This window comes from Podarcis cretensis (genome assembly GCF_951804945.1).
Source record: "Podarcis cretensis genome assembly, chromosome: 13".
Classification (NCBI taxonomy): domain Eukaryota; kingdom Metazoa; phylum Chordata; class Lepidosauria; order Squamata; family Lacertidae; genus Podarcis; species Podarcis cretensis.
The window spans coordinates 30348650-30372472 of NC_137182.1; the positions used below are offsets into that span (position 1 = coordinate 30348650).

General features: G+C 42.1%; 3 protein-coding genes across 3 annotated transcripts in view; 2 read left to right on the top strand and 1 right to left on the bottom strand.

Annotated features, from left to right (window-relative positions):
* LOC307200216 (epididymal sperm-binding protein 1-like) overlaps nt 1-23823 on the top strand; it is a 180738-nt gene that overhangs the window by 101165 nt on the left and 55750 nt on the right.
* Nucleotides 4319-10742, top strand: LOC307200137 (olfactory receptor 10A7-like). The gene is made up of 2 exons (XM_079948537.1): nt 4319-4650; nt 8391-10742. The coding sequence occupies exons 1-2, from the start codon at nt 4594-4596 to the stop codon at nt 9357-9359; spliced, it is 1026 nt and encodes a 341-aa protein (XP_079804663.1). The 5' UTR covers nt 4319-4593; the 3' UTR covers nt 9360-10742.
* LOC307200549 (olfactory receptor 5AP2-like) overlaps nt 11686-23823 on the bottom strand; it is a gene marked incomplete at both ends in the record, with an annotated part of 240442 nt that continues 228304 nt past the window's right edge. The window contains one exon of the mRNA XM_079949085.1: nt 11686-12371. Within this exon, the coding sequence (XP_079805211.1) occupies nt 11686-12371 (686 nt within the window). The remainder of the gene's footprint in view (nt 12372-23823) is intronic.

The window sequence follows — 23823 nt, forward strand, 5'->3', positions numbered from 1 at the left end:
ATCACTCTTCCACTTTGTAGCGATAAGAATTTTTGCTGCCACTGTGGCATCTAAAAATATACTCTTCATTTTTGGCGGGATATCCAAATCTGTGATCCCCAGGAGGTAAGCTTCTGGTTTTCTCTTAAAGGAAGTCTTTATTATTATTTTTATTTCTAGTTGTGATGCAGTTCTCAGCAGTTAAAAGATTAAAGTACATCAATGAAAGCAGATGTTCAGGAAACAATATATTTTCAATATTTATTTAAATAACTGTTGTGTCATGATTTTTTAAAGAAACATCTTTCAAAGTAATGTGAAAATGGAATGGAAGTATGGATGAAAAAACATGCAAAAGTGTAAAACTTCCCATAAACAGACTCGCCTATCTCTCATCACTGAGAAATGATTTTGGCCTGGGATCCATTTTCTTTAAGATGATACTCAAAATGCCAATGGCACTGATAACGTTAACAAGAAGAAGAATAAGCAAGCAGAAACCTGCAAGGATTTTTTTAAAAAATGATCTGTGTCACCTATCAAGAATGTTCTTTTCAAGGCTCCATTAAGTTTGGGAGTTGCATTGGCACTGGCTTAGATGAGCTGAGGAAAAGAAAAAAGGACATTTCACAAGGACACAAAGCCCTGCCATGCCAGCCCCATCCTCAATAAATACTCTGCCTTCCCTTCCATACTGTGGGAACAGCAGCAGGAGCTTTTTACATATAGACATATAAATAAAATCTGCACCTTCCACCATAGGAGCCCAAGTTACCATTTTATCTCAAAGTAAACATTTCTAAAATGATTAAAAAACAAACAAACACATTTTAATATATTTGTGTATATTTTTTGAAGCAAGAACCATATTTTTATTGCCAGCTATGAAGACTGGTGAGACTAGGAAGATAATTTACCAGTAGTCGCAATCTGCTGTTTAGACCAGTTTGCTTTGAAATCCATTGGGGGTCAATTTTGCAGGATTCGTTTGTAGTTTTGTGGAGGCGTAGCAAAGTCAGGTGGTACCCAGTGCGAATTTTTTTGTCACTCCCCCATATTGACGGCTCAGAGTAGGCTTGGGAGTTGCGGGCATCCAGTGTGCTGAATATCACCCCCTGGGCACCCCCCCCCCACGACTCCCAAGCCTACCCCGAACTGTCAAAATGAAGGCAAAGCAGTGCAGCTACCCCCTTCCTCCGATGGCTCGGGGAAGGCTTGGGATTTGGCGGCAGGCGGCGTGCTGGATGTCACCCCCCTCAGTTAATTAGAGTTTAATTTGGACTAATGTACATGCATGTGCTGGGATGTGGGTGGTGCTGTGGGTTAAACCACAGAGCCTAGGACTTGCCGATAGGAAGGTCAGCGGTTCAAATCCCCATGACGGGGTGAGCTCCCATTGCTCGGTCCCAGCTCCTGCTAACCTAGCAGTTCTGTTTTTCCTCAGGACGTCTCTATTTTAACCAGAGAAACATTGGAGGGTATGGAGTTATGCAACCCCTGAACCATCTGAAGACAGCCGTTTATAGGGAAGTGTTTCAGAACTGCTGCAAATACAGAACAAACATTACGTGGCACTTGTAAAAATGCCAGATCTGCAGACCTAGAGATTGTTGATCAAGTTTACTCAAGTGAGATCTTATGTGAAGATTCTGAAAGATAGGTGGGGCTGTCTTCATTCTTCTCATTGCCAGCTCATAATTTTGAATCGGATCCAAGTCCTGATGAATTCCTATTATTATCTCATCTTTCCAAAGTTTGAAGTTACCTGAAGTTACCTTACGTTTATTTATTTATTTATTTATTTCATAAAGTTTATCTACTGTTTGATTGTAGAAGACACCTCAAAGTAGTTTCTAAAAGTAGTTTAAGTTAGTCCTAAATTAGATATTTCATCGTCTATTAACAAGGCTACAGGAATGACCGCTCCCCGCTTAAAACGGGGGGCACCCTTTGCGTGGACGCGTGCAGCCCCTAGATCTGGAGCGGCTCCAACAGCATAGGCTTGGCTTTGCCTTCCCTCAGGTGGGATACCTGAAGGTCTCCAGCTACCTCAGTCCGTTGTCCAATCCCACCTGGGGGAAGTGTTGCCAAGGAGACCAGGCCAGGTAGGGGAGGGATTACTTGCCCACACAATAGAGGGAGGATCTTACCTGGGAATCCTCACTTGGCTCCAGAGCTTCTCCCACCCTACCCACCCTCAGTTAATGTCTTATTTTGCAGGTTAACTTTTCTTCACAGGTTTTGCAGATTAACTTTTCTTCACAGGTATGCGGGCGCTGCTACGTTAAGGTCGCTGTTAAAGGGCCGGAAAGGAATTTCCCTGCATTGGCAGGTTTCGCCTTTCCTGTAGCAAAACGTCACAACTTTGGTGGTATCAGGCCTTGGGCGGAATCCTTTAGTCCATCTTCCTCTTTGCGGCGGCGATACCAGGGTTCCCTGTTAAAGGGGTTTTCTGAAGGGAGGCTTTGACCGTACGCCGAAAGGTCGTCTCCCCTGCGGCGGCGGCGTAACGGGGGTGGCTATCTCTGCTTGAACATATGTTCTCCAGAGCCGGCCCATCCCCCCCCACACTGGATAACCCTGATGCTCCCCAGGTCCCAGGCTGGGGACTGGGGAGGGAGAATGCCCAATGCCTGAGCCAAGGTCTACCCACATTTGAAATTTAATAAAGTTGTGGCCAATTTAATCCCATAGAACGTTGTCTTGAGTCGTTATTCCACATGACGGGGGGACCGCGCGGGATCTGGGGACTCCGCCTGTCCACGCAAATGTCTTTGAGATCAGCACCTAGCTACTCTTCTACACTTTAAAGCAAACTTTTGAAAAGCAATGGTAAAACACAATATTAAAAGCAGCTTAAAACATCCAACAACCACAGAAATAAGGTGGGTCCCAAAAATATTCATCTCAAGTATCAAAAGCCAGGCTACACAGGTGTGTGCATATATCTATAGGGTTATATATTTTGCTTCTAGGCATCCACAATAAATTTTATATCAACATAAAGCTCCTCCATGGGGTATTTTACTTATCTGCAGCTATTTTATCTTACTATTTGGCATCCCCATCTGCTAGTAAAGACCTTGTGCAGTGTAGAATTATTTCATTTTTTATTCAGCTTTTTTCATATTTACATGTGTGTGCATGGGGATATACTGGGCATGCAGTCCATTGTGGTGGGGGGAGGGTTATGATCAGAAAAATATATCCCTCTTCCCACTCTGGCTGGAACGTCTAAGAAAATGATTCCTTTGTTGCAAGAGTCTAGCCACGTGGGAAAGTTATTTTAGTTTTCACTGTGCCAGGAAGGGAACAGATACTTGAAGTGAGTGAATTTTCCTGTTTGAGAACTTTGTTTCTATAATATCATTGATCTCTGATTGTGTTGGCAATACTATAACAACAATGCAAAATGTTTAAGATGCATGATATACTTTTCACAATTCTTAGCATTTTCCTTTCAGTTAATGCACTGGTCAAGCCTCACACTATGGCATTTGAGTACAAATAATTATCATCAAACCTTTTATTGGCATCACATACAAACATTCAAAACAAATCAATACAGAATTACCACTTCCCCAGTGGCACAAAACATTTGCTAAAAGAAAGGAGACAGAGCCCATAACTGTGGGGAAAAAATCCATTCTTTGAGGAAATTATTCTCACTCACTAAAAATAAGAATGAAACCTTCCTCCCCACCCCCACCCACAGTATGTGTTTTTAATAATTCAAAATCATTCAGAATTGATTTGCTTTACAATAAAAGTTAACCAAAGAGTTAAGCTAAAAAAACACACAAAAAACTGGGGAAGGGGGGGTGATGCAGGGAGGGGTAGAAACACTGAGTTCTAAACTACAGAGTCACACTTTATGTCATTTTGAAAAGTTTGTTCTTATCAGGGGACTGAACCTGGAAGACTGCCATCAATTTCATGATCCAGCACTTCTTTAATATGTGATATTTTGAATCTTAAAAGAACAAGATAGGCATCGGATTTGGCATGACTTTGCAGAGCCCTAGCTCCCCAGACCATAAGCACTCAAAGATGCCAAGTGGGACAGATTTCTGATCTAGAATGCCACCTAATCCACATGATTCTTGCTGTTATTCTTGCTCTCAGACCTGGTCAGTATTATAAGTACCTCAAAACCCCCAAAACTGCCAGCTGAGATTGCAACAGGGTCCTTGAGGTTAAAGGTTCCCTTCTTTCTCACTCCTCCCCTTCTACCAATAGTGAAAATGTGGGTTTCCTTAGTTCTGCAGTTATTAATAATAGAAAGCCAAATGCATGCAAGACTGCTTAATTCTCCTTCCCCAGTCATTGTGAATATCCATATGTAGAAATAGTTTCCACCAGAACACTTACTGTTTAGCTAAGTGTACATAGTGATATTTTGCTGCTGAATTGAAGTTATCCTCCTTGATCAGTTTCAGTTTAAATAAGTAGGCACGGTGGTGTTTTGCTATTGAATGGAAGCAAAACCCTTTAATTAATTGTACTTTGAATCTTTTGCTACTGAATGGAAGCAAGACAAGACAAGACAAGACGCCATGATCTAAAACATGCGGAGAGTATTGAGAAGGCACTGAAGAAACCCTTATTTTACAGATGGAATCCAGATGGAACACATCAGAGATTCCACCAGGAAATATAATCATTTTAGAGGTAAATATTCATGTTATCTATCATAGTAGCTTTTCATCCCCATCTGCTATATTTGGGGCAGGGTATTTCATTTTTATTTCATGTGAGTTTTAAATGTTTCATATGCACACAAATGAACTCTGCTGCTTTCTTAGTAAACCTTGACACTGGCTGATTGGAAGTGAAAGGTCTGCTCTGCAAATGGGATCTGATCTGTTTCCAGACAGATAAGATCTATGATGTTCACAGGATCTGTCCTGTCTTCATTTGGAACATCAATCTAATGGTTTATGAGGAAGGTTTAGATTTGGCAAGAATGCATACAATACACATACTGACATATTTTCCTGGGTTGATTAATTTTACAATGTTCAGAATTCTGGGAGCAAGTTTTTGGATTTTGCAAGCTGTTCAGAGAGAAAATGTATTAATTATTACATTTTACATCCCACCCTTCTTCCACCATGTAACCCAAGGCAGAAGGGCTCCCATGCAGGCACAGTCAAACACAGATCTGCTTAGCTTCACCATCTACCCTCAGACCATGTCCTGGGACAACAATAAATGTATCAGTGTTTTGGATTTCTCAGAAGCACAGCAGAACTGAGAAATCTCAGAGGGGTTTCAGAAATCAAGGAGCCACTTTAACTCCAACTATTCTGGATTATAATATCTATATATATAACTGGGGTTAAAAAGCCAAACATTTAACTTGTTTGAGACCATCTGAAAACTTGTAACGTCTGCCAAAGATTGATTAAGTACAGCTGCTTATATTAATCCACAGTTTAATTTATAAAGCAAGGTGGAAACAGTGTTCTGTAGAACTCAGGCAATACTCACGCCATGCATTTAAATCACTCTTATGCTACTTAAATGGTCATGACTTCCCTATGCATCTTGGGTACTGTAGTTTGTTAAATGTGCTGAGTTTTTAGGAGATGCCACCCCCCTCACAGAGCTACAATTTCAGAGTGGTTTAAAAGTAAACCCCTCTTCCCACAGAATTCCTGGAACTGTAGTTCTGTGAGGGGAATATAGATCTCCTAGCAACTCTCAGCACACTTAACAAACTACAGTTCCCAGGATTCTTTGAGGGGAAGTCCTCAGTGTAATAGTTCTTTAAATGTATTGTGTGGATGTGGCCTCAGTGATATCGTTCTGGAGGAAAAGGCAATCAGCCTTTGAAACCTACTCCCTTAACTGTAAAATATGTCTATTATCTGATGCAAAAGGACCAATTTACAGAACAAACTGGATATGCCTCTGTTAAGTTCAGAGAATGTGAATGAATGTGTTGCACAGCCAACTATAATCTGGTATGTTTTGGGTTTTTTTAATAAAAAAAATGCATGAATAGCCTCCCTCTCTAGAGTCAGCAGGCATGATTTATGTGTCCAAGGTATTTTTTAGTTTACAAACATAGCAACTATAATAGTGGGTTATAACCTCAAAATTGCATAGAGAAAAAGAAATTTCATTTGATAATTATCAAAGGATTGAGAATTTTATTGTAATTCTTATGGGTGGGATGCTTTTTCTTTTTATCTTCTTATTTGTTTTTGAGGTGGCCAAGAGGTGTCTGAGAATGTCCTTTATTTCATTCTATAAATCACCTACTGTATCTCTTGGCCTGCATTTTGCAAACTTCCAGGGTGGCTGCAATTACAGGAAATCTTAGCCAAGAGTATCCTAGGGTTTTGAGGAAGTGCCAGCTGAAAAGGCTGCAGACATCCAATAAGTGACTGTAGAATGGAAGAGGACATTCACTCACACACAGTGGTGGTTGTTGCCAAGTGAGACCAGTAGGGCAGAAAGCAGAAAGTAGGTGCAGACAGAGCCAGCAACTGAGAGCGCCAGCTTATTCTAGTTATGTTCCCATTCACCTTCCTGCTGTTACAAAGACCTTCCTGCTGTTACAAAGACAACACTACATGGACTAAGTAGGAAGTAAGTTAGGAGGAGTGTTGCTGGCCACTGCCTAGGGCAGACTAAGGTTCTTAGACTAAGGGCAATGACCCTTTAGCCCTAATAAACCAGCCTCCACTGATCATGCACCCAGCATCCACCTTGTAAGTAAATGTGAACTGTTAAAATGAAATACAGAAGAATTTCTCAAGCATCTGGAGAAAGAAGAAAGAAATCAAACATACAACCTCTTTTGACTTGGCAAAGGCTATCTAGGAATTTGGGGGCAGGATTCAGCACAGCACAATTTCTAAAATTGTTTCACCATCTATTGAAATATAACAACAATAGCAGCAGCAACAACAACAACAATAACTTATTATTTATACCCCGCAAATCTCGCTGGGTTTCCCCAGCCACTCTGGGTGGCTTCCAACAAAATATTAAAATACAGTGGTTTGTTAAACATTAAAAACTTCCCTAAACAGGGCTGCCTTCAGATGTCTTCTGAAAGTCTGGTAGCTGTTGCTCTCTTTGACATCTGGTGGAAGGGCATTCCACAGGACGGGTGCTGCTACTGAGAAGGCCCTCTGCCTGGTTCCCTGTAACTTGGTTTCTTACAGTGAAGGAACCGCCAGAAGGCCCTCGGAGCTGGACCTCAGTGTCTGGGCAGAACAATGATGGGGACGAGATTCAGGATAGGCAGAAAAAAAACTTAGTCATACAACATAAATTTAATGTAAGGAGTTCAGTGTCTTGAGTTAACATGGTGATGGCCATTAGATGAAATGGCTTTAAAATGGAATTTGACATGGAGAATTTTCTATTTATCAGTGACTACTAGTCATGACAATTAGGAGAATGTATGAAGCAATGTATATCATGAATGTTAGTTGCTGCCTGGGAGTCACAAGTGAAAAAAGTGCAGGTGTGCTCATGAGCTACTTGTGGAATTCTCCTAGGTTATCTGGCTGGACACTGTGAAAATAGGATGCTGGACTAGATGGGTCTTTGGCCTGATCCAGCAAGGATCCTCATATGTTCTTGTCCTCATGGCTTCAAGAGGAAATAGGCCACTGACAGTCAGCTGCTGGAGAGCAACAACAGGAGATGACTATTGCTCCTATGTCTTGCTTAACAGCTTCCCAGTGGTTGACAGCTGGTGAATCTTGGGTACTGGACTAAGGTTGCAGCCCTATGCCTACTTGCCTGGAAATAAGCTCTGTTGAATACAGTGAGACTGACCTCGGAGCAGATATGTTTGGGTTAGGATTGTTCATCAAGCTTAGGTCTTATGAAGCAGGGCTCTTATTTTGTCCTTATGCTATATCATCATCATCATCATCAACATCAACATCAACATCATCATCATCATCATCTTTTTCCTGATCCAAACTTGTCCTGCATTATCTACCTCCTGTTACTTCCATTCATCACTGTATTTCATTTGTTGCAAATTGTCAGACTGGGGGAAGGACTGAGACATGGGTGAAATGTATACAGCACTGCAGATTATTAATGCTACATAAATGTGTAGTAGTAGCAATGATAAAAGTGATGCTAGTGGGAGGCTTCTTGCCTCTCCCCATAAAAAAATGCTTTGTACAGAGGGAACTAGCATATTTATGAGAAGGCTTCCTATCATGGTGTTATACAACTACGTGTAAAGGAGGGTTGAATTTTAAAAACAAGAACAAACAAATGTGTCAGAGCATTCAAAACATACAAAACTCAACTTGCATTACTAAGTGGAACAGTACTGATAGGACCATACTGGCTGGCTGGCTTTGTGACTGTCAATGGGAGGGGAAAGAAAGAGTCACTAAGCTAACACTAATCAAATTACATTTCAGAATGACGTTGAGATTCATCTGCAAACAGCATTGGGAGGAAACCAGTCAAGCCCTACAACATTCGTCCTTCTGGGATTTGGCAATTTCCTTGGATTGCGAATTCTCCTCTCCATATTATTCCTTGCAATCTATGCTTTGTCTCTTGTTGGAAACCTCCTAATTGTTTTACTGGTTGCAGTTGACCAGCATCTTCATACTCCCATGTACTTCTTCCTCATGAACTTGTCCTGTTTGGAGACTTGCTACATTTCTACCATCGTACCCAGAATGCTGGTCAGTTTCCTTACTGGGGATAGGTCCATATCCATTAAGGGGTGCATCACACAATACTATTTCTTTGGTTTCTGTGCAGCCACAGAATGCTATCTTTTGGCCATGATGTCTTATGATCGGTATTTGGCAATATGCAAACCTCTGCACTATTCAACCATTATGAATGGTAGACTCTGCCTCCAGTTAGCATTCACGTCTTGGATGTGTGGCCTAGTGACCAATACTATAATTACTTCTTTTATGTTGGAGCTCACATTCTGTGGACCCAATGAAATTGATCATTTCTTTTGTGACATATATCCAGTGGCAAACCTCTCATGCAGCAATACGCACCAAGTAAAACTTGTAACATTTATTCTAGGGCTTATGGGAACAGGTCCTCCTTTTCTACTAACTATAACCTCCTACATCTGCATTCTTCTCACTGTCCTGCGAATTAAATCAAAGGCTGCTCAGCAGAAAGCCTTTACCACCTGCTCTTCCCATCTGATTGTTGTGACACTTTTCTATGGGTCAATATTCCTTGTCTATATAGTTCCTGAATCAGTAACACCAAGTGAACTACACAAAACCTTCTCCCTTTTCTACACCGTCCTAACACCCACCCTTAACCCGCTGATATACAGTTTGAGAAACAGAGAAGTGAAGGAAGTGCTTTTCAAAACTGTCAGAAGATTCAGCAACAGGGTTTCATAGGTTCACAATGTTTTGATAGATAAGATTAGCAGACCTTCCAAATGTCCCTATTTTCCAGGGACAGTCCCGATTTACAGAAGCCTTTCTGGTTTCTGATTTGATCCTGGAATATCCCACTTCTCCTTAGGATGTCCCTGTTTTCATCATCTGTGGGTTAAACCACAGAGCCTAGGACTTGCCGGTCAGAAGGTCGGCGGTTCGAATCCCCGTAACGGGGTGAGCTCCCGTTGCTTGGTCCCTGCTCCTGCCAACTGAGCAGTTCAAAAGCACATCAAAGTGCAAGTAGATAAATAGGTACCACTCCAGCGGGAAGGTAAACGGCGTTTCTGTGTGCTGCTCTGGTTTGCTAGAAGTGGCTTAGTCATGCTGGCCACATGACCCAGAAGCTGTACGCCGGCTCCCTTGGCCAATAAAGCAAGATGAGCACCGCAGCCCCAAGGTCGGCCATGACTGGACCTAGTGGTCCATGGTCCCTTTACCTTTACCTTTACATGCACATGCTAGAAGAGATGAGATCATAAACTGTGGAATTGAACCAGCTGCAAGGTTGTTAAGATTGGAAATTGAGAGACTTCATTTGGTGCAAAAGACGGTGGGGGGAGGGGAGCCTATGGCTTCTTTATATAAAGTTTTCTTTTCTATTTTTATGATTCAGTAACCCTCCTTTGAATGCTAGTTCAAATTATGTATGTACAGGTGAGGAGAGATGAAAGTGGATTGCAGATATGGAATATAACATTGAATGGAACTGTGTGTGTAAAGAAAAAGGAAAAAGGAAGGGAAGCTCTATTTTGCAAAAGGTTTACGCTGGAAACTTAGAGCTGACTCTTCCCTATCCTTTATTATTTGCGGACTGAATTGAATGATGCTAAAAGTACTTGGAATTTAATTTAATTGGAAGTACAACTGCACATTTATCTCTGGCCAAACAGAGGGATGAAAGGAATCTGCAAGCTTGCCAAAGAACTGATAAGGTTCATTACTGAGTTATTTGTAGTTTGACCGACCACTCTCCTTCCCAGGCTGAGAGGGAAAATGGTGAAGACAGGTTATGTATTGGGACAGTGTGAATTTTGCAGCTGCTGTTAAAGTTGCAAAACAGTGAACCATGGGACGGAGCAATGGAGAATTTCTGAAACAACAATGGGATATTAGCTCCACCCAAGGCATGATAGAGAACAGCAACAACCAGGAAAAGACAGACATAATATTTTACAAGGACAGGAAGAAATATCATGGAATAAAGATTGCCACACACAGGAAGAACAAGGAACAAGGATACAGTTTGAATGCCTCACTTGTAGATTTATATATTATTTAATGTGTCAATAAGAATGGAAGTTGTTAATATTGTAGTTATTGTATAAGGGATTGTTATTTTGACGGGAGTGTAACTGAAATTAATAAGATTCTGGAATGCAGAAATAAAATAAATCATCCAACCATCAATTCTAGCATGTGGGGGGCACTTAAATTATATAATTTGGTATTTGAATGATTGGTATTACTAATTGTATTATAATTTGGCATTGTTATAATGAGGCTAATATTAGAATGTAATTGAAAACTAATACAAATTATTCCCACCCCCCAAAAAACACATTTTTGTGTTTCTGCAATCTCCCTTAAGTCTGCTATTACCTCCCTCTTGTGTGTGAAAGTTGCCATTTTGACTAAGCAAAGTCACACACTTTAAGAACGTGTTTGCTGTTAGAAGAAGAACCACTTACCTTCCAGGGAAGTGGTGAATGAGGCCTACCCCCCCCCAGCATTTCCTATCTGAAGAAGGGCAAGGGCCACCACCAATACACCAATGGGACACATTGCCTACACCCTCCACTGTCCTGAGAAAACTCCTTAATCCCAATTTTATTTTATTTTATTCTTTTGTAGATTTACAACAAGGATAGCACACAACAATACATAAATTTTAGAAAGAGGCAATGGAATTCCATTGGAATTCTTCAGCTTCTCTAGCTGTGGCACAAGTACTAACAAGAAATTATTATTTTTAAATTTGTTTTAATAAATTATACCATTACTTTCAACAGCTTCCATGGTCACCTACAAAGAGGGGTTGGTGGGAATGCAATGCATGCAGGTGGTCCCAGGTTCAACCCCAGACATCTCCAGGTAAGCTCGGTAGTGTCTGAAATCCTGGAGGGTCACTGCCACTCAGTGTAGGAAATATTGAGTAAACAGACCAGTAGTTTGACTCAGTATATGGCAGCTTCCTATGTAATACTGTCATGCTGTGCAAAGATTTTGCTACAGCTCCTTACTTCCTTGTTAGCGGAAACAGACATAAAAAGCCACCCAGTAAAGGTTAAGGTAACTGAGCCAAACCAATAGCTTTTCTGACAGTTCTGTATAGGGCCTCCTTGACATCTCTATTTCTCAGGCTGTATATGAGGGGATTGACCATGGGGGTTAAGACTGTATAAAAGAGAGAGAAGTATTGATGAAGTTCCTTCAGTATGTCAGTTGTGGGAGCCATGTAGACGCTGATGAGAGACCCAAAGAAGAGGGTCACTACAATGAGATGGGAAGAACAAGTGGAGAAGGCTTTTTGCCTCATGCCTTTGGATTGGATCTGGAGGATATTGATGATGATAAGCACATATGAGATCAAGGTAAGTAGAAATGGGGGTATGGTATCCATGGATGCCAGGATGAGGGTTGCAAGTTCCACCACATGGGTGTCACTACAGGAAAGCTTCAGCACTGGGGCCAGATCGCAAAAGAAATGGTCAATTTCGTTGGGGCCACAGAATGATAGCTGCAACTCTAGAGAGGTTATGATGATGTTACTTAGAAAACCACTTATCCAGGAGCCACAAATAAGCCATAGGCAGAGCCTACCATTCATGAGAGAGGTGTAGCGCAGTGGCTTGCAGATGGCTAAATATCGATCGTATGACATCACAGCCAGGAGATAGCATTCAGTAGATGCTAAGGAACCAAAGAAATAGTATTGTGCAATGCAGCCATTAGCAGAAATGGATCTCTCTCCTGTTAGAAGACTGAAAAGCATCCGGGGAAGAATGGTTGATGTGTAACAGATCTCCAAGCAAGACAGGTTCCCTAGGAAGAAGTACATGGGAGTGTGGAGGTGAAGATCAGCCAGAACTAGCACAACAAGGAGGAGATTCCCAGCCATGGTAATAAAGTAGATTGCTAGGAAAGCCAGGAAGAGAAGAGACTGCAGTTCTGGGTAATGATCAACCAATCCAAGAAGAATGAAGTTGGCAATGGTAGTTTGATTTGTTCTGTTTTGCAGTTGCTGCAGGGAAAGAAAGGAGGTTGTGAAACAAAGAGCAGATTTATAACTATTCATTGATTCATATGATTTGTATATCCTGCTTTTCTGCTCAAAGCAGCTTACAAATAAAAAGTAAATATAACAGCACCAATAATTAAAACACAAAATAATGAAATGGAAAACAGCAGTAAAAGTAAAAGAGCAGCACTAACAATAGAATAATAGAGGACCTATTTCATGTCAAGCTAAAAGTTGCAGGTAGCTACAGAAATCTGGCACTCATCATCCCTGGCCACTGACAATTTTGGATGGTGCCCAAGGACTTGTAGTCCCCAACATCTGAAGGGTAGGTATTATGTTAGCTGTTTTCTCAATATAACATGTATTGACTGCTTCCATGGCCTTAACCTACTATTTCCATAGTGAATCTGTAAATACTATAATTTTCTCTGAAATGCAAGGATTTTTCTTTGCTGAGAATTATCTTTCGGTGGAAAATATATACAGCCCTGGTAACAGGATATTAGAGACATCATAAACAGACGGTGGTCATCATCACATTGATTCCTTCTGAGAGCTTAAAGAAGCATCTGGTTGTCCAATCTTGGAAATAAAGTGATGGTTGAGCTGGTCTGCTCTAGAAAGGCAATTCTTATTCATATGAACTAAAGGTTCTGCTTCATACAGGAATTCCATTATGCCCCACCCCCTCAGGGTGTGTGTGCCAAACTATTAGCTATTGGTATTCCTTGTGTTACTTCTACTCAATTTCTCACTGGAAATGAAAACTCTGCAGAACTTACTATGTTGGAGATTAACTTTTGGATTTTTTAAGGCAACCATTAGCAAGAAGGCCTCTATTCTGCACCTATGGGCTCTTCTTGAGAACCACACTGCTAGAGAATGGGGATGCAGCCCTACACACAGATTGCTTAAAGTCCCATGAAAACAATGAGATTTAAGTAGCTTACTGTGCAGAACTTTAGCTTGAGAATCAAGAGAGGTCAACATCAACGGCAGAAGTTGTGCAACATCACATTCTTTGCAACTGAGCTAGTATCCAGAGCTGACTGAGATTAGCATGCTTGCATTGCTATGTCAGGAACAACCATTACTGCAGACCTTCCAAGTGTCCCTATTTTCCAGGAACGTCCCTGATTTAGAGAAGTCGTCCCAGTTTTTTATTTGATCCAGGAATGTCTCACTTTTCCTTAGGTTGTCCCTATTTTCATTGAATAAATGTTGGAGGGTATTTAGTTATCCAACCCTAGAGGCATCTGAAGGTAATCCTATATAGGGAAGCTTTTTAAATGTTTAATGTTTTATTACGGTTTTATATATGTTGGAATCTGCCCAAAGTGATGGGGAAAACCAATATGTTGTGTGGGGTATAAACCGTAAAATTATCATTATGGAATGGGATGTCCCTATTTTCATTGGATAAATATTGAAGATTATGTTATTGCAAGACATTACAAAGAACTGGGTAAGGATATCATAGTAACAATTAATTCCTATTGATAACAATGGGTGTACTCTTAACATGGATATGTTTGGATACTCAACCCATGCAAGCAATTTTATGCAGAATTCCCTCCTTCTCTAGCAGTGGCTTGCAGCTACAGTATATATGAATAGGTTAAAAACCATATTGCAAATGATTATATAACAGATTTTGAAGGCCACTGTTATTGTCTAGGTTTGCAAGTTTGTAGGGTAGAAATGTGTTCTGAAATAAACCATGATCAGTCCCAGATTTGAACAATCTCTTTCATGAAGTCCAACTATATATCAACACAGTATTACACAGAAGATCAAAGAGAGAGTGACCGGCCATACAAATGTGGTTTCTTTCTCCATTGCAGCATATAACTTTGATAGCAAGTTGTGGGCCTTTTCTTTCTTTTTTAGAATTATTTTTGGTACAAATTATTTGTGGCAAGGGTAGCCCTTTATAGTGCCCTCCAGATGTTGTGGGCTACAAATCCCACCACCCTGACCTATGACCAAACTGGCTGGGGCTGATCCATAATATATTGAGGGCATCACAATGGATGTCTCTTCTTTATGGGCTGCCAATTAGACATCCAAATGCACGGTTGCTGCTGTTTAAACAATTTGATTATATGCTTTGGTGCAGGACTCAGATGGTCACCGTCAAAACAACAGATCCCATTAGGCAGCTTTGGTACAAGTCAATTGGTTTGATTGTCACACTCTCTCAAATATATAGAAAAGGGAATCTCACTCTCCACAGGTTGGATGGGGGGAGGAGGAAGAACTATTGTAAAAAATTGGTTTACCTCAAAGTTGATTCCATTTGGGGGTTGAGTGGTATGTATACTTCCTTCACCCATTTCTGGGTTTGGAGATCACCATATACAATCCTTTATACACTCCAGCTAATCTTCAAAAGAGCTGTACGTTGACTGTACCGGACCTTGGGAATCTTAAGTGAATAATAGCATATAACAGCATCTCCCAAATATTTTGTTCTGTTTCATTCTCTCTCTCTCTCTCCTTTTCTCCTTCTCTGAAATCTTCACATCTGTATTTAAAGCTAAGCAATGTCGTCAGCTACTTGAAAGAAGAAAGTATTGCATAGGCAAGGTTTTCTTTTATGTGCAGCACTGTTGGGGTTAAGCCTCTTAAAAAAGTAATGAGAGAGAGAAAAATGGCATTCCTTCAAGGAGAAAAGAAACCACAGGGATGGTGTCCTTAGAGGGCAATTGCCTCTCACACAGATGTGAGGGTTTAATGTGTTTGTAATGTGTTTGTCTGTACAAATGGGAAAAAGCTAATCACCCACTCTTAAAATCTTACCAGAATCCAACCCTAATCTATGGTGGCTTTTCTATAACATCTTTCATTTTTATTGAAAAAGAGTTTTAGTTTACCTATTTTGGATAGTACTTTCCTTTAGGACACGCGTTCTCTTCTCACCGTGGAAAACCACCCAGCAGTCTTGGAGATGAATAGCAGTGCAGCTGGGTTGGGCTGGGGAGGGATCCTTCCAAGCTCATTGGTATTTAGTGCAGGCAGGTAAGGGACTTAGGGCATGGTCAGCACCCAGGGGTTAGGCTGGGTGAAGGACCCTTCACTAACCCCTTCCTATTGTTGGCCAGCTTGGGAGGCTGGTTGATTTGGTGCTCTAGGGACCTGGCATGCACTGCCGGCTGAACAGCAGGGGTGGCTGGCACTAGTCAGTTCACACACCCACAGCTCACTTTATGCACACCCTTCAAGTGTTTCAAATTTCAATGGACAGTCCTGGAGACACAAAAGCCATCCCAGCTTCTGATTTGATCCCGGAATATCCCTATTTTCCCTGGGGAGGAAGATGAACTGGTGCTTGTCCTGAGTGATGAAGATGAAGGCAGTGGCAGCTGCAGGACAGCATCCCGTTGCCCCTCCATGGACTCTCCATGGCCATGGCTGCTGGACTCCTCCCTCGGGCAGCTCATTGCAGCTGCTGGAGAGCAGGCAAGGAGGAGGAGAACCTGCCACCACTGAGGCCCAGCCCCGTACAACGCTCTGGCTCTGAGGGGCAGGCAGAAGGTAGGGCTGCCCTGGGTAGGAAGAAAGGGGGAGCGGAGCGGAGCACAAGGAATCTTGTTTTTTTTTATTTCTTTAAAAAATACTTTATGGGTCAGCATCTAATCTTGCCTCTTTCTAAAATTTATTTATTGCTGTGTGTTTTCCTTGTTGTAAATCTACAAAAGAATATAATGAAATTGGGATTAAGGAGTTTTCTCAGGACAGTGGAGGGTGTATGTGCTGCGTCCCATTGGTGTATTAATGGTGGCCCTCACCATTCTTCTGGTAAGAAATGCTGTGGGGTGAAATAAATGGGTGGTTGAGGAGGGTCAGTTGCCAGGGAGAAATGTTTTCATAAGAGGAATGTTGGAGGGTATGTAAGTGAAGAAGAAGAAAGAAGAAGAGTTTGGACTTGAAATCCCACTTTACCATTGTCCTTAGGTGTCTCAAAGCGGTTAACAATCTCCTTTCCCTTCCTCCCCCACAACAAACACTCTGTGAGGTGAGTGACGCTGAGAGACTTCAGAGAAGTGTGACTGGCCCAAGGTCACCCAGCAGCTGCATGTGGAGGAGCGGGGATGCGAACCTGGTTCACCAGATTACGAGTTCACCGCTCTTAATCACTACACCATGCTGGCTCCCTGGAATCACAAAAGCCACCTCAGCTTCTGATTTGATCCTGGAATATTCCTATTTTCCCTGGGGAAGAAGATGAACCAGTGCAAGCTTTGCCTACTCGATCATAGAAATGATAATTACTGCCACTACAATCTCATACTTGCAGGCCCATGCGCAGTGAGCCCCCAGGGAGCCAGGAAGGGGTGATGAAACATAAGAATAAACTGACATAACAAGGTTTTGGAATTGAAAATGAGCACAACTATATTGATTACAGATGTTAGTATGCATTGGCTTAAGCACTGGGTATATATGCTGTGTCAGTCTCCTGCCTGATGATTGACGCTGAACAGGGTCATGCCTGGGTTTAGGGTCACCTCAACATGCAGCTTCACCTTCCATACGCAGAGCCCACTTACCTCAAAGGCAACGCCAATATGTAGGGTGGGTGGGAGGGAGAGATGATCAGCTGCTGTTCACACTGCTGACTCCCAGTGCAGCCAGCTTAAATATCCCAGTGGCAGACCAGAGTGAAGCCTGTGTTTCTCTGGTCTTCCACTGAAACCCTGTCCCACATACAAACCACCATTGGCTAATTTAAATTTAAAACATGGCAGACTATCCTGTCACCCCCCCCCCAATGGCTGGCTGAAGCCGAAGCAAACAGGCATGTGTGAAGTATGAAGGTGCCATGTTCCTACCTCATCTGTGGGGCCAGGCTAGGCGTCATTCACCACTTCCCTGGAAGGTAACAGCAAACACATTCTTAAAAGTGTGTGACTTTGCTTAGTCGAAATGGCAACTTCCACACACAAGAGAGAGGTATAAGGAGACTTAAGGGAGATTGCAGAAACACAAAAATGTCGAGGAAAAACCAATACATGAAGTGAGAAATCACCCAAACAGTCCGATGAGGAATGTCAAAATTTCTTGAGCTGGATGAAAAACTGGGGGTGGGAGAGAAAGGATTCAGGTATTCTGATAGAGGTTGTGGCTGACTGGCTAAAATCATGAACAGGGGCAACCAACAGTGTATTATTATTTTTTTTTGGCAGGTCTCACTTGTTCCTTGTAATACCCATGACATGTCCATTTGGATGGATAGTGCAGAGGTTTGCATATCGCCAAATACCGATCATAAGACATCATGGCCAAAAGATAGCATTCTGTGGCTGCACAGAAACCAAAGAAATAGTATTGTGTGATGCACCCCTTCATGGATATGGACCTATCCCCATTAAAGAAATTAGCCAGCATGATTGCCCCTGTTTGCATTTTCATCCTTGGTTCAGAATAGAAATCAATACAGCCAACATCATCAGTATCAATCTTGGAAATGAAATTGGTCATTGCTCAAAACATTCTTCTTTTTTGAAAAACCCACAACTGATATCTAATTAAATTAATGATTTTACATATTTAAATCCTTTTTAAAAAGTGTATTATGTAAGCATATGTAACATAAGATATCGTAGGAGAAGACAATACGAATATTTTTTCATGTAGGCTTTTCTTTAGACTGAGGAATTCACATATAAAGTTGCAAATAAATAAATAAATAAATAAACAAACGAAGGAATGGAGAGTAAACGTAATTTTTTCCCAATTATTGAAATATAACAGTCGTAAAGGTAAAGGTAAAGGTACCCCTGCCCGTACGGGCCAGTCTTGACAGACTCTGGGGTTGTGCGCCCATCTCACTTAAGAGGCCAGGGGCCAGCGCTGTCCAGACACACTTCCGGGTCACGTGGCCAGCATGACATCGCTGCTCTGGCGAGCCAGAGTCGCACACGGAAACGCCGTTTACCTTCCCGCTGGTAAGCGGTCCATATTTATCTACTTGCACCCGGAGGTGCTTTCGAACTGCTAGGTTGGCAGGCGCTGGGACCGAGCAGCGGGAGCGCACCCCGCCGCAGGGATTCGAACCGCCGACCTTTCGATCGGCAAGTCCTAGGCGCTGAGGCTTTAACCCACAGCGCCAAGAGTCGTATGCCCCCCTAAATATACTTTTACAAAATCGCCAACAAACAGGAGTGACCGTGTTGCCATGGGCATCTTTTCTGCAAATACAATAAAGTCATGCCAATTTGCAAACAACCAGTCTCTTGCTTCCAAACTGTGGGGAATTATTTCTAAAAAGGAGTAACTTTCTCTTTCTTATAGCTTCAATGTTTCCTTTACACTGAAAGGAATATTGCAGAAAGCATTACACCCTCAAATTATATTCAATTTCTAACTCACGTTAATTACGTTAAATTCAAGACAGTGAGGAAAATGATGTAGCATTTGACAGAAACTGAACTGCAGCAGAATGGAAACAACTGTTAATTCTGACAGACACAGGACAAAATAGAATTCAATGTCTTTTTGCACACCTGGCTGTTGCCCAGGAAGCGTTTCCCAAGGAAATTCTTGCAACCACCAGATTAAAGGTAAAGGTAAAGGTAAAGGTAAAGGTGAAGGGCCCCTGGACAGTTAAGTCTATTCAAAGGTGACTATGGGGTTGTAGTGCTCATCTAGATTTCAGGCCGAGGGAGCCATCATTTGTCCACAGAAAGCTTTCTGGGTCATGGGGCCAGCATGAATAAATTTCTTCTGGCACAATGGAACACTGTGACAGAAACCAGAGCGTGCAGAAACTCAGTTTACCTTCCCGCCGGAGCGGTACCTATTTATCTACTTGCACTTTGATGTGCTTTCGAACTGCTAGGTTGGCAGGAGTTGGGACAGAGCAATGGGAGCTCACCCTGTTGTGGGGATTCAAACCGCCGGCCTTCCGATCACCAAGACCAAGGGACTCAGTGGTTTAGACCACAGTGCCACCCACGTACCCAGTTAACGTACCTTGAGTGGAGCAGGTATTAAGTTCACCGTCCGTGTCATAGTTATCCGTCATGCTACACCACAATGTGTTATCACCAGCTCCGTCCCTGGTACATGCAGAGTAGGATTTCTCTTTGTAAATGAAGGGGAATTTGCAAGAGAGGGATTCTGTGGAGGAAACAAAAAGTAGTGGTACAAGCAATTCAGAAGCTGCATTAAGAGAGATGGGTGGAAATTCGGAAGTAGGAGAAACAGTAAGTGAACATCCTGGAACAAATGTATCTTGCTGTTGTAAGATACATGTTTATAAGGTCACATTTTAAAGGTAAATGGCCGAACCACACAAAATGTAGAATGCATATATTCACTGCACTTAGGGCTTATCCACACTTTCTCTTGTACAACTGCTTCCCCTAGAGAAAACCTCTCTTTAACACTTATTCGCAGCATACATCAATTTGGGTTTCCACCAGCTGGTTTTTTCTTTGATAGAATTGCAGCTAAATCAGAATTACTCTGATTTGCTCTTTGCTCCTGTTCTGCATTCACAAAATATTAGCCACAATCTCTATCAATCCTGTAGTTCAATGCATGTTTTTTTCTCAGACCAACTTCAATCTGATTAGAAAACTGCATGCAGAGTCAGAGAGAGAATGGGGATATTTGTATCTGACACACATCATTTTTAGCTGTGATTTCTGCATTTCAGGGGATTGAACTAGATGAGCTTTTGAGTCCCTTCCAATTCTACAATTCTGTGATTCTACGGTTCCCCTGTGAATATACCCTAATGTGAATACAGTGGTACCTCGGGTTACAAACACTTCAGGTTACAAACGCTTCAGGTTACAGACTCCGCTAACCTGGAAGTAGTACCTTGGGTTAAGAACTTTACCTCAGGATGAGAACAAAAATCACGCGGCAGCTGCAGCGGGAGACCCCATTAGCTAAAGTGGTACCTTAGGTTAAGAACAGTTTCAGGTTAAGAACGGACCTCTGGAACGAATTAAGTTCTTAACCTGAGGTACCACTGTATACCCTAACAGCAATCACACTGGCACAGGTGGGGTTACTGGGACAGGGGAACCATAGAATCACAGAATTGTAGAATGGGAAGGGACTCAAAAGCTCATCTAGTTCAACCCCCTGAAATGCAGAAATCACAGCTAAAGATGATGTGTGTCAGGTGCAGACATCCCCATCATTTCTCTGATGTGAACAACTCTGCCACAAATGTGGCTTGAAATGCAGTGGAAGGAATTACCTCACTGCGTTTCTAGCCTTGGATGTGAACATAGCTTATGCAAGTCAGGTCTATATAAAATCTGCTGAAAGTGGAGATCACCAATACTGTATAATAATCCAGCTTGAACGAAACAGAAATTATACACGGAGCATTCCTTTTTTTTTTTTTAATAATATTTATTCAAGATTTTCAAATACAACAGAAAAAGAAAAACATCCAAATTTAAAACCTTATTTTCATTGGCATCTTCTCAGGACTTCCCCTCCCCTCCCCCTCTTGTATTCCAATTCTTTCAAATAGGTTCAGCAAATTCTTACCCCAAGTTTTAAAATTATTATCATTAACCCAATTTAAAAAATATTTTCCCATCCCCTAAAATCGACCTGTTCCCTTCCACGAGTTCCCCTCTTTAGTATGCAATACAGATTAACATAAAAAAATAGAAAAAAGAATAAAATGTAATTTAACACCCTTTGGATTCCAAATTTCCCTCCCCCCTTTCCCGGTTGTGTTCCCAATGTCCGTCAATGTCTACTGTCATCCTGGAGCTCCCACATCTAAGCCATAGTCCTTCACCAGTCCGCTTTGCCGCTTTGCCGTCTTTTTAATAGTCTTTGCCGTCTTTTAATCATCTTTGGTTTCGAATGTCCAATCTTGGAAGGAGTCTATCTTCCAACTTTGTCCAGTTCTTCCTTCCAGTAGCACCTTAAAGACCAACTAAGTTAGTTCTTGGTATGAGCTTTCGTGTGCATGCACACTTCTTCAGATACACACGAAAGCTCATACCAAGAACTAACTTAGTTGGTCTTTAAGGTGCTACTGGAAGGAATTTTTTTTGTTTTGACTATGGCAGACCAACACGGCTACCTATCTGTAACTGTCCAGTTCTTGTTATTCTTGTTGTTCTTGTTGTTCTCTCTCCTCCTCTTTTTTTTTTTCCTGCTCTCCTGCACAAATGTTCTAATTCCAAAAAGCTTCTAATTCCTCTGCAGAGGTTTTGTTATTCAGGAACAAAACATTACGTCAAGTCCCTTCCATTCTTCAATAGATAAATCTATTGTCACCTTTAGTGTATAGACCTCTGTAGACAAAATAGTGTTCCATTTCTGCAGTTTCCCAGGAGATAAAAAATCCTGTTCAAATTCCATGCCAGCAGTACTTGTAGTGTCCCACAGCTCCTCTAGAGGGATTTATAGTAATACAGTTTCCTTCCCGATCACACCCAACAGTCAAAGTAACTTATTATTCCTTGTTTTAAACAGTTTATATCCAATTTATAACAAATGTAACCAGCAAAGTCCTCGTAACAAAGTTCTCTTTTTGTTCTTCCGCTTTGACAGCTCCTTTGACAGCTGTCAAAACCTCTATTTCTCCTCTCCCGGCGCTCTCACGGATCGCTCCCGGGGTTTCCGGGGGGGGGGTGCATTTTAATTCACATTCCACTTTTCTCCTCCAGCCCAGCTTATAATTTTCCATCGTGAAATTAATAACTTTATCAAAAAAAAAGGTTGCACTCGATCTTAGTTGTCAAATCCTTTGCTTTAGCTCCTCTACAACAGGGGGGAGGCTGACTTCCTTTTTGCACCTCCCCCGCTCGCTCCGAATTTAAAATTTTTTCCCCCCTTTTTAATCCAAGTTCCAATTACTCACGGGTTATTCTTTTAAGTCCAAATTTTCAATGGAAGAAGTCAGCGCTCTCCACCAAATGGCATGCGGCTTCACTCGGCAGGGGAAGCGGAGGACTCACAGCACCACCCCCCCTGTCACCCGCTCCGTAGCCTTTAAAAAGGCTCCTTCGCGTGGTCGGGGGGCGCAAACGGTGCCCGCCGAGTCACCATGCCCATGGGTTTCAGCGCCCATGGTTTTTGAGGGTCCCCGTGTCGCCGGCGCGGTAGAACCCAGCCCCTGCCGAGCAGGCTCCCTCCGGAGCTCGGAGGGAGTCCGCCATTCGGCGATGGCGCCAACCCGGAAGTCCGCTATACACGGAGCATTCCTTACCTTTGCTTGCAGTGAGGAAAGGTAGGAGAACCCAGCTGTACAAGAGGCAGGTTATAATGGAAGCCATTAGCTCTTTAAGGCAGCTTGACAGGCATAGGAATGCAGAGTGGCCTAATTTACCCTCTTTATAAACCCCTCTTGGCCACTCCTTCCTCCCACAACTACAAACACCAGGTTTTTGCACATTGGACAGGGACTGAGCAAACGATATATACATACCTAACTCCTGCATTGATATTCATGTATGTTTCAGACTACCAGTTCAGTGGCTATTAAGCTAAATGATGAGGCAACACACACACACACACACACACACACACACACACACACACACACTGCTTCATCACCCTGTCCACAACATGCAAAGATGCAAGAGGTTTTGAGCAATTTTGTGGGCGTGGATGTAAGGAATGAAAACGTCACTTGTTCATAAAAGGCCCAAAGGTCGCAAGTTGCAATAGCTAAGGAAAAAGGTTGTGACAGCTAAGTAACCGCAACCTCGCTTAGAAGCTTACCTTTACTGGCATGGGGTTAGAATGCCTGGAAACAGGGCGTTTTGCTGCTAGAATGTGGTTTATCTGGACATTTCAGCATGCTTCAGCAGGACAGAACTCATGTCCACCTAAGAGGCAGTCGGGAAGTGGCTTTATCACTTGGATAAATGTGTAAGAGCATAAGAACACACTTCCTTATTTGGCCAAAAGTAATAAAGGGTGATGGTCTCTGAATTCAGAGGAATGGGAGATGTCAACAGAGGCAGAGAATTTAGTATTTTAATTAAGCGGTCATGATAGGCTGTGAACCCTGTACGCCCCCAACCAACGGGGAGGCAGGGGAGGGACTTTGCGCTTGGTTGAAATATATGCTTGTGTTTTACTGAACTTGGGTGTGGCTGCTTTTGGATGCCCACACTTTCAAAAAAGTGTAATCAATAAACTCTGTGTTGCTTCACCAATTTTGTTCAGGCTTTATTTTGAAGG